The 17,733-nt window shown below is 38.4% G+C and overlaps 1 protein-coding gene across 1 annotated transcript in view; it reads right to left on the bottom strand.

Moving 5' to 3' along the window:
- Positions 1-3,012: 3,012 nt before the first annotated feature.
- SCML2 (Scm polycomb group protein like 2) overlaps positions 3,013-17,733 on the bottom strand; it is a 94,334-nt gene continuing 79,613 nt past the window's right edge. The window contains exons 11-14 of the mRNA XM_049766822.1: positions 11,594-11,704; positions 10,000-10,248; positions 4,843-4,988; positions 3,013-3,155 (exon numbers count right to left, since the gene is read on the bottom strand). Of these exons, the coding sequence (XP_049622779.1) occupies positions 3,027-3,155; positions 4,843-4,988; positions 10,000-10,248; positions 11,594-11,704 (635 nt within the window). The 3' untranslated portion in view covers positions 3,013-3,026. The remainder of the gene's footprint in view (positions 3,156-4,842; positions 4,989-9,999; positions 10,249-11,593; positions 11,705-17,733) is intronic.

Raw genomic sequence — 17,733 nt, 5'->3', positions numbered from 1 at the left:
GGTTTAACAAGTCTACATACGCATGACCTCGCTGCACACTGCAAAAACAGCTCCAGCACTTTTCTCACTCTCGATTCCTCTGTTCCTAGAGAGGACAATACCTTAAAACAGCTTCAATGAGCACCACTTCTCCTGCCAATTCCTTCATTCCCACCCGTGGTGTTTCTTTTTTTATTTCTTGTACTCAAGGGCTTGGGTTCCAAAGTCTGTGAAGTCCTCTCTGGCTCAAGCACTAGCAGACACCCTTACAACTAAAAATATGGAGACCAAGGCTGGGGGCCCTTTAGAGCTCAAGCTGCAGAATTCTGCTAAACTGCTAAAGTGGTGAAAGTGGACGGGAAGGAAACCGAAGCAAAGGTTGTTTTCTTTATACTTTCTAACTTGTTCCATTTGTCTGAACAAATGAGTGTTCCATTTGAACACTCACAGGAGGTGAATCCAGGAATATTCTGCACATGGAACATGGACATCAGCTATGGACATCACCACTCGTGTCTCACAGCAAATCCAAAGCCCTGCCACAGCCAGCAGAGCTGCAGACTGGAGGCCTCATTTGGGCTTTATCTCCAAGGTCCTGCAGGAAGACATGGGCTGAGTGGCCGGATTGGATCAGGAAGTGTGGATGCTTGGCCCAGAGACTCTACTTGAGGCAAATTCAGATCATGCAAGCTGCTCACACAAATCCTCAGTCTCTTGGGCCTGGCCTCTCAAACTGTGGGTCACGACCCAGTAGAGAATGCACATTTGAATGTGGGGGCTGTAAAAGTTTTGTTTGAAAAAAAAATTTTTTTTCCGTAAATTTTTTATTTTTCTGTAATTTTTTATTTGTATACACAAGGAAGCATAAGGTTTTCTTAGACAAAACCAGAAAAAAGATCCAGAAGTCCTGCTGATGTTACTCACTCATGGAGTAGGTTGGGAAAAGATGGAAGCAGAGCAGCGGTAAGTTTCAAGGTTCCATGATGGAGCAGCCAGAACCCAACCTGGCACAGGGAGGTGGTGGCTCTCTGAGGGTGCTGGCCTTTCCCAGCAGGCTGACACCTTCACAACATTTTAGGAACAGGAATCTGAGCCAATTTGAGCCCAAATAAAGCAGATTTGCTGAATGGCTCACTACACCCCTTGGGGTCTCCTTTCAGGCCTTTACAGAAATCAGCCCTTTGCTCCCATCAAACTCAAGCATTTGCATATGGAAAAGCACACTCTAGAGTGCTTCATTTTCTTTTTTTTTTTTTTTTTTTTTTTTTGGTTTTTGGGTCAAACCTGGTTAACGCTCAGGGGTTACTCCTGGCTATGTGCTCAGAAGTTGCTCCTGGCTTGGGGGACCATATGGGACACCGGGGGATCAAACCGCGGTCCAAGGCTAGCGCAGGCAAGGCAGGCACCTTACCTTTAGCGCCACCGCCCGGCCCCTAGTGCTTCATTTTCAATGATTCAGAGACTGATATGGTGAAAGTAAAATAAATCCAAGGCATTGGTATTAATTTTTGAAGTTATTTAACTTTATTATATCTTAAAATCTGCAATCTGTAAAACAGTATTTTTACAAACACCTGAGGTCTGTTCAGCTGGGCACAGCATCTTCACACAAACAGTTTGAAAGAAGACCAGGATTAAATTATAATATTGTTTTATAACATAAGAGGAATAACATAAACCAAACCACCCTTTAAATAGATGAACTCACTTATAAAGTACATTTGGTTTTCTAAAAATGAAAATGTACATTCTTGCCTCTGATGAAGATTTTTTGGGCAATTGCAACATATGGCTAATACTTTTAGCACGGATTCTCATAGCTTATAAACATTATACCAAAGTTATACAAAGTAAAAACAATAAACATTTAGCACCATTTTCCCTTAAAAATTCTAACTTAAAAAATTAAGACCAAAATGGTAAGTCAGAACGAATCTACCTTCCAATTTTTAGCAGAATAAATGGCTCAGAATTAAGCAAATTAACTAAAAACATTGCATAGGACAGAGAACTTCCCTGTACGGAAACCAATCTATGGATTGTTTCTTATCCCCTGAAGACTAAGCTGAGAGGTACTAGTTAATGGTAGCAAATGATGACCATGTTGTTTTACAGAATAAAAATTGGTCATTACCTCTGTGGCAGTGCAAAGTGCCATATTAAGTCCAAAAAAACCAGATTTACTTGTTCGAATACCTACAGATAATAAAATAATATATAAGTATGGTATACTTCCATATGAGGAATAAAAGAGACAATAAAATATATATTTTTTAAGTTTGGGGCACAGGTGTATTCATATAGAGATATGTGAAATGAATGTGTAGCTTAAATGTCTTGGCTTAGCAAAAATAGTAAGAATTTAAAATCATAACTGTTGAAAAAATGAAATGAGAATCCACCTAATCCACCTTTGTAATATAATATATCCTGCATAAAACAATCATTCTATCATAATTGTTTAAAAACTGAAAAAATGTATTGTGAGCGTTTATAAGTTTCTTTTCTTTAAATATGAACAAATATAACATATAAAAATAATAGTGAAAGGAAAATAATTCACATGGCTATTTCCTTTCTGAAAACTGGCAGGGCACAAACAAAACATGGCAGTAACAGACATAGAACATTTTTGAGAATGAGATGAACTTTCCAGTTGCATTTGAAAATTTATTCCTAAGGAAAAATTTTCATGAATGTCATTAGAAAACATGTCAGTTACTGATACTTTCCCCTTTGGGATTTAGCTGTTTTGGTTCTATATGTATAGATCAACCAAAATCAAAGGTGCCACTGTTTTTTTTCTACATGAAATACATTTGTAAACTACATAATTAGAAAAACCATACATAACTTGCTATTTAAATATGCTAATTATATAATAAATGAACTTTAAAGAAGTAGACTGGATTGCAATGTATTTCTGTAATTCTAGATGTAGTTCTAGATAGGGAAACAAACAATAAAACAAAAACTAAAAGAATAGCTTTAAATAAAAAGTTAACATTACAACTAGAATTATATCCAGTCTAAACTTACAGAATTTTTCAATTATATTTTCCTTCTTTAAGTTTTTCAATGTAAGAACATAATTTTAGGGCTGGTCCCAGCTTTAAGCCCATGTACTTCATCACAACATCACTTTTTAGTAGTAGTAGAGCCTTCCCATCAATTTCCTAAAGAGAGAAAGAAGTTATAATAACTAATAAAGCTGTTGTAGTTTGTCAAAAGTTATTTATATGAGCATGTAAAATAGAGCAGCTGTACATTTTGGATATGTATTCTTAATATGCATTTATTTCCTAAGAGCTAAAACAATATCCTTCATAGTGAAATATAATTTTAAGATTTGCAAATTCACTTCAAATTAATTTAATTTGCTTCAAATTTTGAGTAAAAGGAAACAAATCCAGTATCTTTGAAGGATAGCATAAACATACCTTATTTTTAAATACATGTATAACAAAGGGTAGAAAATTTATGTATTGCAGAAATGTAGTCAAACAATTATTAACTTTTCCCAACAAATAAAAAAATGAGTATGTCAACATCACTGGTGTATTTATGTTGAAGCTAATAAGTTGTCTGGAGCTAATTAGATCTTAAAACTAATTATTGACTTTCTTAATTTTCTTCTTGACTTCTTTTAATTAGCCTTAGCTCTAGCTTTTGTCGGGTGTAATCAGGGAAATAAATCAAACACCCTTGTAAACTAAATGATTTTATTTTCTTTTTATTTTTCGGTCACACCAGCGGCACTAGAGTTACTTCTGGCTCTGTGCTCAGAATCCACTCCTGGCAGGCTTGGGGGACCATAATGGGTCCGTCCTGTGTTGGTCGCAAGCAAGGCAAATGGCTTACCACTGTGCTATCGCTCTGGCCTTCATGTAAATTCAGTGATTACAGATTGTTCTCTGGAGGCAACCCAGCACTTACTGTTTATACTCCTGAGCTGCTAACAGTTCTGATTTCTGATTTCTCCTGTGTCCTTCCATTCAATCTGGGCTGCCACAATCAGACAGAAAATGCAAAGACAGGGTTGGATAGCATGGAGGTAGGGTGCTTGCTTTGCATGGAAAAGAATGGTGGTTTGAATCCCTGCATCCCATATGGTCCCCTGAGCTTGCCAGGAGTGATTTCTGAGCATAGAGCCAGGAGTAACCCCTGAGTGCTGCTGGATGTGACCCAAAAACCAAAAAACAGAAAATGCTCGGACACTTTTTCTTTTATTTGTAGTGAAAACTTTGGAAGACTTTCACCAAACAACAGCTGCAAGTCTTCTACACAGATGCACAATTACTGACATTCTCACAATACTGAAAAATATACCAGATATTTGGACATGACCTAACTGAATAAAGAAACTATAAACATAGTCTCTAATTGCTACGAGGCATTCTCCTAAAATGCTTTTCGTCCTAACTAACTAGTTTGAGATGGAAATATTTGGTATTCCTGGATCCCTGTTTCAATTAAAGCTTTACATAATCTTCTGCAGTTTCTAGTTTCATTGGGCATCACAACAGGATATCCTGCCCCAGTTTCTGACTCTGAGGGAGCAGATGGCGAGGAGGAGCCTTGCAGCTATTGTTAACAAGACCTGAAAAGTGGCCAGGCGGAATCCCCTTTTCTTGAGAACTCAAGGACATGTATGTAGTATTTTAGGTACTTGGGTATCAATTTAAAAGATTCAGCCTCTATTGTGTACAGGATCTAACACAAAGTAATCTTTCTCATGTACAAAAAACTCAGTTGTTCACTTCTCCCACTTCCACACTTATCAGTATTCAAGTGAAGGGCCTAGAGCAGTCAGTCAAAAGCACTATGACAAGAAAAATAGATCATGAAAAGGAGATACTTTACCTGTTGCCTGAAGAGGTTAGCGAGAGAATCCCACATCTTAGGGTCTTTGTATTTCATGAACTCTATCACTTCATCCACAGACCAGGTTGAAGGGTCCTTACAGAAACCTTGTTTCGGGTCACTGGGGTCAGCTATATAATTTGAAGTTTAAGTGTGAGGGGGAGAAAAACACACAACAAATCATACTTGACCTTATTGTAATTCTAAAAGAGGTGTTATCAGGGAGTAAATGGTGTCATTCCTAAAATTTCAAGTACCCACAAAGTACCAGAGATTTGAGTATAAAATCTAGTGAAAACCTAGACAAAAATGACTAGGAGGTAGGGAGGGAAGGAGAGGGCTCAAAATGTCGAGGTTAAGTTTTGCATTTGGGAACTCCTGGTTCAAACTCCAGGACTGCATTGTGCCCCATGTACCACTGGGGAGCGATCCTGAGCACTGAACACCTCCAGTGTAGACCCCGAGCATCACTCCAAATCAAAAGAATTATCTGAGGCTAGCTAACCAGGAGAGAACCTTCTGAATTCCCAGCAAACAACAAAGTAGATTCACAAAGGACCTTAAAGCTTCAAAGGTAGTAAAGTGGGGTCGGAGCCATAGTATAGTGGGGAGGGCATTTGTCTTGCACGCAGCCAACCCAGATTTGACTCCCAGCACACCATATGGTCCCCCATGCATTGCCAGGATACAGAGCTAAAATAAACATTGAACATCGCCGGGTATGGCCCTCAAACTGAACAAAAAAAAAGAGAGCAAGTAAAAGAAGCCTCTGGGCCGCAAAAACTGTTACTTAGATTAAATCAGACTAAACTAAGCTATTACTCATATATATGAGAGTATACTCATTTGAGAGGACTCTTTCTCAATCTCTCGTAGTCTGTCTACATTACATTTACTTTGTATAAGCTAATGCAATAGAAATTTTCCAAATTTTAGTTTATTACTTAACTACATTTAAACAATAAACTGCAATAATCATTATCTTCGGGAAACAAGATACCAAATCTTTTACCAAATGTTTCCAATATATGCAATATGGATATTTTGGGCCTTACTTTACTGTCTCTCAAGGTTCAAATGTGTATCTCAATTTTGAAACCAGATCATTTTCTGTGTGGTCAGTAAGAAGCTTTACCATGATGTTGAAATTTTCAAGTTTAACTTCATACTAATGGGAAGACAGCTTGAAGGTTTATAAGCAAAGCTATAAATTTTAAGTATTCCTACCTCAAGAAGTTTTAGTTATGCTGGTCACTAAGTTGTGCTGAGATTTCTTCGTGTCCATACAAGTATTAATTTGTTACTCGACTCCTCTAAAGTTAGTGTGTGATACTAGAACTAGGAATTAAAATTAATTATCCAGGAAGATTTGTTTTTCTAACCAAGGACGAACAGCACAATTAGATCTTTTTGCATGTAAAGAGACAAAGGTATGCCCTTTTCTTTCCTATCACTTAGAATTGGCTATTTCTGAAGCATTCTCAGAACTTAGTCAAGAAAAAAAACAACAGTGAAAAACAGAAATTAAAAACCATATGTATGGGTAGCTCAGAATTTAATATTTTACAGTATCATTAACTTTTATGTGAAATATATATCCTTCCTCCTACTTGTCAGAGATAAGAAAAACATTGGCCATTATTTATTTATAAATAATTGCTGAGCTCTATCAACCCAAGTAAAAATGATGGTACAAACAATAGATTCCCAAACTTACTTGGTCTACCGCCCCTGTTCTGCCCTTGACCCCAGAAATCTACCTCCTTTATGTGAACAGAGCAACTGCCTACCAGTGCCCCGCCACAGGAGCAGTGCAACCCACTTTGGGAAACAATGGCTAAACAGTGTCATGCCTAAGGCATACTGTTTTGGGACCAGACATCCAGCAGGGTACTCAGGCATTACTCCTGGCTCTGTACTAAGGTATCACTTGTGGCAGGCTCAGGAGAACACATTGGGTGTAGAGATTGAACTTGGGTTAGTCGCATTCAAGGCGAGCACCCTAGCCCCCCTGCATTCTAACAATTTAGTCTTCTTTACTCAAGAAAAACAAAATCTACTAATAAATAGTATTGACCAGAAAAATTTAACTATAAACTGACATAGGTTTTTATGGGATTTTGGTATAGAGTTATAATTTTACCTTAAAATAAAATGATATAACCTTTAATCAAATATGGAAAATAATTTAATTGGGTCCACATATTCAAAAGAACCAGAAAGAGGTTGCAAACCTTACACATTAGTGTTATTCAAATAATTACATAAAACTAATTATGTGAAAAATAAATTCCAGTCATATTTCTCCTGAGTGACTGTTATAATACACTAGGAAATTAGTAAATATTTTTAATATTAACAAAATGTGACCTCATTTTATTTGATCCCCAGTGATTTATTACATGGTTAATTTTCAGTAATAATTTGTTTCCTTCAAATAATAAATATGCACACATAAACTCTTGATTAATCAGGAGTGGATTTAGTTTCATGTAACAGGTCTAATACCTTAAGGAAAATAATAGTTTTTATACCTCCAAGCTAGTTTCCAAGTGAAACTATCATTGATATCTATAGAATTACCCACGTGGTTCAAATATAGCCCTGGAGAATGAGCGTCTGGTTCAATCTTTGTCAAATATCTCTCAGATTTCGCACCTAAGGTTATCTGTCAGATGCCATCTGCATCTCAAGAAATAGATGTAAAGGTGTAATATGAAAAGCACTATAAAATATTACATGCCTAGAACATTTCAGATATTTATAAATATTATTTCTACTAGTAGATTAATTCTTAGTTGTAAATATAAATAATGATGTGATGATGATTTCTGCTTCTAGAGAAGCTAATGCTCTCAAGCCCAAATACAGGCTTCTTTGGGGTGGTGGTTAGGGAGTCAGATACTCTGCGTTTGAGGTAAACTTTCAGGTCCTTTTACTGAGAAATCCTGTTTTTCACAGTATATACTTTAGGAAAATATCTGGAAGTCTAGAAGTCCTTTATGGAATATCCTCAGATGATATGAACATCACTTTCTATGGGGCAGGAGAGATAAAGTAACATGAAGCATGTGTCCTAGAATGCATAGAGTGAAGCTTCCCTTAGATAATACTTATGATGAAAGGTAAGGAAGTTTCTTGGAACAAAGAGAGTACAGTGGGGACAGAACTTGTTTTGGCATGCAGCTGTCTGGGATGAGTTCTATCCCCAGGATCCCATGTTTCTCCAGGCCTGCTAGGAGTGATTCCTGAATGCATAACCAGTAGTAAGCCCTGGGCCCCATCACAAAAGCTCTCTGGGCCCCCCAAAAGCAAAGTAAGTTTGTTAGTTTCCACTTTTTTCACTCCTCACCCTTGTCAAGCTGGAGATGAAGGATGAAACACTTATTTCTATCTTTCCTTTCTACTCCCCCACACTTTAAGAGGATGAAAGGTAGTAGGTATCTTGGTACATGGAAGGCTGTCTGTCCTGCCTCTGTCCAATAGGTAACAAGATGTTGACCTGTTTACACATCATGTCCTTCCAGGAAGTATAAGAGAATGACCGAGGGTCTGAAAAACTAGGGAATGGCTGTAGGGAGTATCTGGGAGGGGTAGCCAGTTGGAGCCAGGGAAGGTCTGAACAGAGACAAGGAAGAGGACATCAGAAAAGGAAAGAAGAGATCTTTCCAGACCATTGCGAGTCATGGGAAATTTGTGAGTCTAGACTGCATCCAAAACAATGGTAGACCATAAGGGAAGAGGAACCACTATTATAAAAGTTCGTCTTTGAGACATGATATAGGCCCCTAAACACAGTGTAGAGGTTCAGTGAGGACTGGAGTATTAGAAGTGATGGCCCTGCAGTACTGTGAAGGAGAGGATCTGGCCTCCATTTTTGAATTTTCTCCTCAGTCATACACATTCAGGGGTACGATGGACATAGAAACGTTAATGGGAAAAGATACAGAAACTGACTAAGAATTACTGTTCTAGAATATACCTTCACTTTTCCTTTGTTTTTGGAATTTAACTTCATGGTGGCTGCTCCTGGAAGATGACTTGGCCCCCAACAGTAATAAACTTGAGGGGCCTGGCTCATTTGGAGGAAAATTCTTAGAAATTGCAGTATGAGACCTTATGGAACTTCTGTAGGCAGTACTAAAATATTTCACTAGATTTAGTGTTGAACTCTTGGGACCTTCAGTAAGCATTTTGGATATGCCATTTCCCTCAGAAGACAAGGGTTCTTCTAAAAGAAAATAAAAAGACAAAGGTAATCATCTTCAACAGGCTTAAAGCTCAAGGGGCCCTAAAGATGGGATAGTGGGTAAGTTGTTTGCCATCTATACAGCTGACTGGGTTATATCTCCAGCACCTCCCTCAAGGTCCATCAGAGACCTTAAGCATGGAGGTTGAGTGAGGACTGGAGTACCAGAAATGATGGCCATGCAATACTGTGAAGGGGAGGATCTGGCCTCAATTTTTGCACTTTCTCCTCAGTCATAACATTTAGGAGTACGAAGGGCATGGAAACTTTAAGGGGAAAAGATACAGACACTGACTAAGAATTACTGTTCTAGAATATACCTTCACTTTTCCTTTGCTTTTGGAATTTAACTTCATGGTGGCTGCTCCTGGAAGATGATTTGGCCCCCAACAGTAATAAACTTGAGGGGCCTGGCTTATTTGGAGGAAAATTCTTGGAAACTGCAGTATGAGAGCTTATAGAACTTCTGCAGGCAGTACTAAAATATTTCACTAGATTTAGTGTTGAACTCTTGGGACTTTCAGTAAGCAGTTTGTATATGTCATTTCCCTCAGAAGACAAGGATTCTTCTACAAGAAAATAGAAAGAACAAAGGTAATCATCTTCAACAGGCTTAAAGCTCAAGGGGCCCTAAAGATGAGATGGTGGGTAAGTTGTTTGCCATCTATACAGCTGATTGGGTTATATCTCCAGCACCTCCCTCAAGGTCCATCAGAGACCTTAAGCATAGAGGTTGAGTGAGGACTGGAGTACCAGAAGTGATGGCCATGCAATACTGTGAAGGGGAGGATCTGGCCTCAATTTTTGCACTTTCTCCTCAGTCATAACATTTAGGAGTACGAAGGGCATGGAAACTTTAAGGGGAAAAGATACAGACACTGACTAAGAATTACTGTTCTAGAATATACCTTCACTTTTCCTTTGCTTTTGGAATTTAACTTCATGGTGGCTGCTCCTGGAAGATGATTTGGCCCCCAACAGTAATAAACTTGAGGGGCCTGGTTTATTTGGAGGAAAATTCTTGGAAACTGCAGTATGAGAGCTTATAGAACTTCTGCAGGCAGTACTAAAATATTTCACTAGATTTAGTGTTGAACTCTTGGGACTTTCAGTAAGCAGTTTGTATATGTCATTTCCCTCAGAAGACAAGGATTCTTCTACAAGAAAATAAAAAGACAAAGGTAATTATCTTCAACAGGCTTAAAACGCAGGTGCCCTAAAGATAGGATAGTGGGTAAGTTGCGTGCCATCTATATAGCTGATTGGGTCATATCTCCAGCACCTCCCTCAAGCCCATCAGAAATCCTAAGCACTGCCATCTGTGGTGTCCCTCCAAAAACCACAATAGTCTTAAAGCTGAAATTCTCTTAAAAGGTCAAAACTAGAATAATCTCCAAAAGTTTACTTAAAATTAATTACAATCATACATCGAATACATAATACATGTGTTATCCCATCCCTGGGATTTGCAATAATGAATGCTATCTTGAAATTTAGACCAATTCCATGACATTCCCTATGTTCCTCATGGCAACTAGCTCTATGCAGTTTTTTTCACAAGGCTATGAACAAGCACGTCAACAAAACATCCTTTTTGTCGTTTTGTTTTATACAGTATTGAGGTTCAAGTGTTCTGCAGCTGATTTAATCCCTGGCCCTAAAATATTCATTTTTTTTTAGAAACATAGTAAGGTCAGAGAGCTATATAGCTGGTAGCATGCTTGTTTGGACATGGTCGAACTCCGTTCAATCCGAGCACTACTAAGAGTGACCTCTGAGCACAAAGCCAAGAAAAAATTCGGAGCATCATCAGGTGGGGCTCCAAACCAAACCAAACCAAACCAAACCAAACCAAACCAAAGCAGTTCTTCAGAAGTATTAGTTGTAATGTGATCACACATTGGCTTGTAACTTTTGCTTACTACTAAAGTACTTAAAACTTTCATGAAGAACTAGGCTTTTCTATCTTGTTGTTTGTTTTGGGGCCATACCCGGTGACACTCAGGGATTACTCCTGGCTATGTGCTCAGAAATTGCTGCCCCATTTGTATCATTTCTTTTATTTTTTTTTTGTTTTGGGTCACACCCGGCAGCGCTCAGGGGTTACTCCTGGCTCTATGCTCAGAAATCACTCCTGGCAGGCTTGGTGAACCATATGGGATGCCGGAATTCGAACCACCGACCTTCTGCATGCAAGGCAAACACCCTACCTCCATGCTATCTCTCCGGCCCCCTTTTCTATCATTTCTATTAACTTTTAACAATACAAAGCTAAATGGAAAGTATTACTATACTTTCTTTTCATCTAAGGATAAATAGTAACTATGCACTTGTAAATGAAATTAAGTGTTGGGCCAAAGTACCAAAGATCTAAAAGACCTACTACTAGGCCTCACAAACTGATTTGGGAAAAATACATTCCCCTTACCCACCACCCAAGATAAGACACTAAGTGATAGTAATAATTGGTACTCCCGCTCCTGATGTGCAAACACTAATTACCTTTAGAGACATACACATTGGTTTTGGTTAGCTTGGGAGGGAGTGGAACAACATAAGGTGGCGATTGCTCAGAAGGTCGTTTAGTAGTTTTCTTTTCTAAGTCTTCTTTTTCTGTTTTCAAAAAAAGATGTCTGTGGTAACTAATTAATATACTCAAACATTTTCATATTATTAGTGTAAGACCACTTTAGTTTCTAAATAATTTGCCTATTAGAACTTCAACAATTTTCAATTGCTTGTTTATGAAAAATGTTTTATTTTCAGTGCAACCATATTCAATAGTCAAAAAGCATGTCCTGAGAAGTTTGTCTAGGCTTCATTTATCCTGAGTTCTAAATATTTCAGGAGGCAGTGAAGCAACCAATGTATTTAAAAGTCTGGAAAAATTTCTCCCAGAAGCAAATATATTAAGAACTCATAGAGAATTTAAGGAGAAAATAGACTACAAGAGTTTCCCAATGTTCCAATGGCAACATTCCTAACTGAGGGTTATCTTTACAATGCTATTTCTTATTTATAACTGAATCACAGGATTTTCTGCTGAAATTACTACTATTTAAGATATGATTCTCTAAGTAAAAACAGCTCAAATGATCAAATAATCTATAAAGAGCAATCAATGCTTTCATAAAACCTCCAACTAAAAGTAAAATGAAAATATAAATCTAAAACGCTTGGTAGTAGACTTCTACAGAGAAGACAAAGTCAAACGTCATCTGTTTCAAAAAAGTCTGGGGCCAGGAATGTCTCTCACCATCATCTGATGAGCAACCTTTAATCATTCACATTGTTTACTGATTAATCAAATCAAACTAACCAGTCTGAGAATTCTTATCATGTGATTTCATTTTTATTTTAATGATGGACTAAAAAAACAAACACACTTCCAGTGATTAACAACTATTTCTATAATTAAACATTCAAAGTCCAACAAAAAATAGAGGATGGTGTCAAGATGACTGAAAAGAAACAAAACTCAGAGTGGCACAATGACACCAAGACAAAGATCACACAAACAACAAATTAAACACAGAGTAACACATGGGGTCCTGCTGAGAAAATCCATTGGAGAAACTAGCCGCTGTCTCTAAGTCCGAACTGAAAGCTGGGAACTTTGCCTGAGGACAGACAGAACCAAAATTCAACTCCCAGATTTAAATTTCTACTCAGAAAAACTTGAGAGGGAAGCAAGACCAATGGCAAGAAAAAAATAAATCCAGCAAGAGAGTCAAAAACCTCAGAAGGATAGAAAACTCACCACTTTTAGCAGTGGGCAGAAACACCAACCTTTACCCACACCAAAAAATAAACCCACCCACTCCCCCCATGACACACCTGACTGATTGTATAGAACTATAGATAGATTAAAAGGCTTTCTCATCACTGACCAAGCAAGTGGAGCAAAGATAAACAAACAGGACTATGTTAAACCGAAAAGCTTCTGTACCTCAAAGGAAATGCTTACCTGGATAGAAAGACTGCCCATAGAATGGGAGAAATTATTCATCCAACTTTCATATGATAACGGGTTAACATCAAAGATAAATAAAGCACTGGTAGAACTCTGAAAGAAAAATATTCAGGCCCATCCAAAAATGGGAGAGAAGATAAACAGAACCTTCCTCAAAGAAATACAACTGGCCAAAAGGCACATGAAAAAAATGCTCCACCTTATTAATCTCTAGGGAGATGCAAATCAAAATGAAAATATGATATGGTTTCACACTACAGAGACTGGCACACATCAAAAAGAACAAGAACAACCAATGCTGGTGTGGCAGGGACAAATGAGACTCTCATTCATTGCTCATGGGAATATTGACTGGTCAGTCTTTTTGGAAAACAATATGAAAGTTCCTCAAAAATTAGAAATTGAGCTTCCATTTGACCCAGAAATATTGTTCTTCAGAATATAACCTAGAGTCCAAAAAAACAATGTAGAAAATGCTTCTGCATTCCTATGTTTATTTGTACCACTAGTCACAATAGTCAGAATCTGGAAACAACCCAAGAGCCCCAGAACAGATGAAACCGGTACAACTACACAATGGAATACTATGCAACCATTAGGAAAAATGAAGTCATGAAATTTGCTTATATGTGGATGGATATGGAGCATATTGAATGAAATGAGTTCAGAAGGAGAGGGACAAACAGAATTATCATATGCATTTGTAGTATATAAAAAGGCAACAAAATAGTATGAGAACAATACCTAAAGACAATAGAAATGAGGGGCCGGAGAGATAGCATGGAGGTAAGGCGTTTGCCTTTCATGCAGGAGGTCATCGGTTCGAATCTCGGCATCCCATATGGTCCCCCGTGCCTGCCAGGAGCAGTTTCTGAGCCTGGAGCCAGGAATAACCCCTGAGCACTGCCGGGTGTGACCCCCCCCCCCCAAAAAAAAGACAATAGAAATGAGGGACAATAAAACTGGTCTGTGGCAAATTTCCCATTTGCCACAATGGATGATGATAGTTTTTCAACTATCATTGTCATAATAGTTGGAAATGGTCACTCAGGATAAGAATTGGCTGCTAAAAAAAGGTAAAGTGATATACAGGATACTCTTTCAGTAACAATACTGCAAACAACAGTAACTAAAAGGGAAAAAGGGAAAACAGAGAAGAAATGTGTCTGTCATAGAAGCAGGCTGGGGTTGGTGGTGGATGAAAATTGGGGACACTGGTGGTGGGAAGCATAAACTGGTGAAGGGACAGGTGTTGAGACACTTATGACCGAAACTAAACCATCAACAATTTTGTAAGTGCATATTTCACAGTGATTCAATAAAAAGAAAAAAAGTTTTCTGTAGTGACTAGAAAAGCTGGTGGTAGACCTACCTCTGATTCCTACAATTGGGGGGTACACACCAGAGGTGCTCAGAGGTTACTCCTCACTCTGCACTCGGGAATACTCCGAGAAAGCTTAGCAGGGGTTGCAAACTCGCGGCCCGTGGGCCGCAAGCGGCCCTCCGTACAACATTTTTGTGGCCCTGCCCTAGAGGAATCTTTTATTGTTTTGTTTTGCTTTAGTTGTTTGGGTCACACCCCCCAATGTTCGAGGCTTACTACTGACTTTGCACTCAAGGATCACCCCGACTTTGCCTCCTGTGGCCTGCAGGTAAATTGAGTTTGAGACCCCTGGCTTAGGGGAATATACAGGATGCCAAGGACTGACTCAGGTCGATTTCCCATATCAGGTCTATTTTCTCTATTGATCATTTGCTTAGACAACTCGGTATAACCACAGGATGTTCCCTAAGCCAGCTTGAACTTGGTGATACAGACTGTCAGATTATAGGGAAAATACAAATACCCCAACTGATGCCAGGGCTTACTGGGGTTTTAGGTGGTATAACATGGACTTACATAGTCTTAGGGATACAACTGACTCAGTAAAGCTTGTAATCAACCTCAGTTGCATTTTAACTGCTATAGGTCACATGCAACTCTACATCTCTGGCGGTCTTCCAGACATATACAATTTCAAAGCAATAGTCAGACTAAATCTGGTGAGAATGAGCCCTTGATCAGTGTTCAGGTCAGCTCATGCACAGATTTCTACTCCTACCAACAGGCTAAATGAAAGAAATGGAATGGCTTTGAAAACCAGCTCTGCAAAAATACTAAACTGTTTTATTAAAGACAAAGAAAAGCCACAGAAAAAAAGACACATTAATAAACAAAATGGGGGGGGCGGTGAGGTGGTGTTAGAGGTAAGGTGTCTGCCTTGCAAGTACTAGCCAAGGAAGGACCACGGTTCGATCCCCCGGCGTCCCATATGGTCCCCCCAAGCCAGGGGCAATTTCTGAGTGCTTAGCCAGGAGTAACCCCTGAGCATCAAATGGGTGTGGCCCCCCAAAAAACAAAAAAAAAAAACAAAATAGGACTGTGGAACTAGGTGACTCTGCTGTGTCTCTGAAGCACGGCAGACATCTTGGGTCTTGTCTCTGCTTACTTTGGCTTGGAAACTTTGATCTTCTCCTGAATCCTTCCCTGAAGACTTGCCTTCTCCTGAGGTGAGTCATCCCAACAACAAATGGTGTAGCCAGAGGAGTGTGGCCTCAGAGTGGCCCCATTCTCCACCTAGCTGATGAATACCACCACAACACATAGAAAAATCCACAATACAAGTGTAACAATAGGGAAACAATGCAGGCCAACACCAGGCATAGAGAATGAAAACGGGAACTTTGATGTCCAAAAAACAGCTAATCACCTAGTTAGTCTCTCAGATATGGAGTTTTAGAGAAGAAATATGGAGTATTTTCACAGAACTTAAAGAAAGCATAGATCGAGTTGAATGGAACACTAATAAGAATCAAGAGGATATGAAGATAAAAAACAGAAAACTCCAAACTGAAATAACAGGTCTGAAAAACTCAGTAGATAAATTGAAAACCTCAATGGAAAGTCTCTCCAATAGGGTAACAATCAGCTGAGGATAGAATTAGTAAGCTGGAAGATGAGATGCATAACAACTCCATTGGAAATGGAGATTGGAAAAAAGCCTTAAAGCAAATGATCAGACAATGGAAAATTACTCAAAGAATGTGAACAGATGAAAATAGAAGTCTTTGATAAGCTCAACAAAAACAACTTAAGAATTATTGGAGTTCCAGAGACACAGGAAGAAAATCCCCAGGAAGAATCAACAGTCAAGAACATCATTACAAAGAAACTACCAGAAATAAAGACTATATGCAACCAAATCCTACATGCCCTAAGAGTACCAGCTAAAAGAGACCCAAGGAAAAGCACCCCAAACACATCCTAGTCACAGTGACAAATCCCACATGTAGGGATAGAATACTAAAAGCAGCAAAATCAAAAAGAGAAATTATATTCAAGGGAGCATCTTTGAGATTTATAGAAGACCTGTCACAAGAAACCGTCAAGGCCAGAAGGCAGTGGTGGGACATAGTGACAAAACTCAATAAAATAAATGCTTCATCTAGAATAGTAACACAGCCAGATTCACTTTCAGGTTTGAAGGAAGTATATATAGCTTCATGGATAAACAACAACTGAGAAACATTGCAGACTCAAAACCAAACTTAAAAGAAAAACTGTAAGATCTACTTTAAGATGAGACTGACCAACAGACACACCAAACTTCTACACAGAGTTGGCATTAAAAACCATGAAAACTATCTCTCTCAATAACAATGGACTAAATGTACCAGTTAAGAGACACAGAATGGCTAAATAGATCAGAAAATGAATCCAACCTTATGCTGCCTACAAGAAACACAGCTGAATACTCAGAACAAACATGGACTCAGAAACAAAGGCTGGAGGAAAATCATCCAAGCAAACAACACCCTAAAAAGCTTGCGTGGCCATATTAATATCAGATGACACAGACTTTAGACTCAGAAAAGTTGTAAGGGACAAAGATGAACATTTTGTACTAATCAAGGTATATGTACAACAGGAAGAAATCACACTCCTAAATATATACACACCCAATGAGGAACCAGAAAATTATTTAATACAATTGTGAACAAATATTTAAAAAGATATCAATAACAACACAGTAATTGTGGGAGATCTCAACACTGCCCTGTCACCCCTTGATAGGTCAAACAGACTGAAACCCAACAAAATTTACTAGCTCTGAAAAGAGAAATGGAAGAAAGTGGGCTAGTAGATATATATAAGGCAATCCATCCTCAGAAACCTAGATACACATTCTTCTCCAATGCACATGGGTCATTCTCCAGATAGATTACATGCTAGCCCATATAACATATCTCCATAAAATCAAGAGGATAGAAACAGTGTAGAATACCTTCGCTGATCACAAGGCACTGAAATTAGATGTAAACTACAAAGAGACACAGAAGAAAAACATTAACGCCTGGAAATTAAACAGCTTACTACTGAACAACCAGCAGGTCAGAGATGAAATCAAAGAGGAAATCAAAACATTCCTAGAAACAAATAACAATAAAGACACAAATGATCAGAATTTATGGGACATAGTCAAAGCAGTACTGAAAGGAAAATTTAACAGCTTTGCAAGCACACATCAGGAAGTAAGAAAGGGCCTACATGAACAGCTTAATGACACAGCTTATAAAATTAGAAAATGATCAACAAATGGAACTAAAAATAGAGAAACAGAAGGAAATA

Source organism: Suncus etruscus, chromosome X, assembly GCF_024139225.1.
Source record: "Suncus etruscus isolate mSunEtr1 chromosome X, mSunEtr1.pri.cur, whole genome shotgun sequence".
Lineage (NCBI taxonomy): Eukaryota > Metazoa > Chordata > Mammalia > Eulipotyphla > Soricidae > Suncus > Suncus etruscus.
The sequence above is the reverse complement of the archived record's forward strand: the minus strand, read 5'-3'. Positions and strand labels throughout refer to the sequence as shown.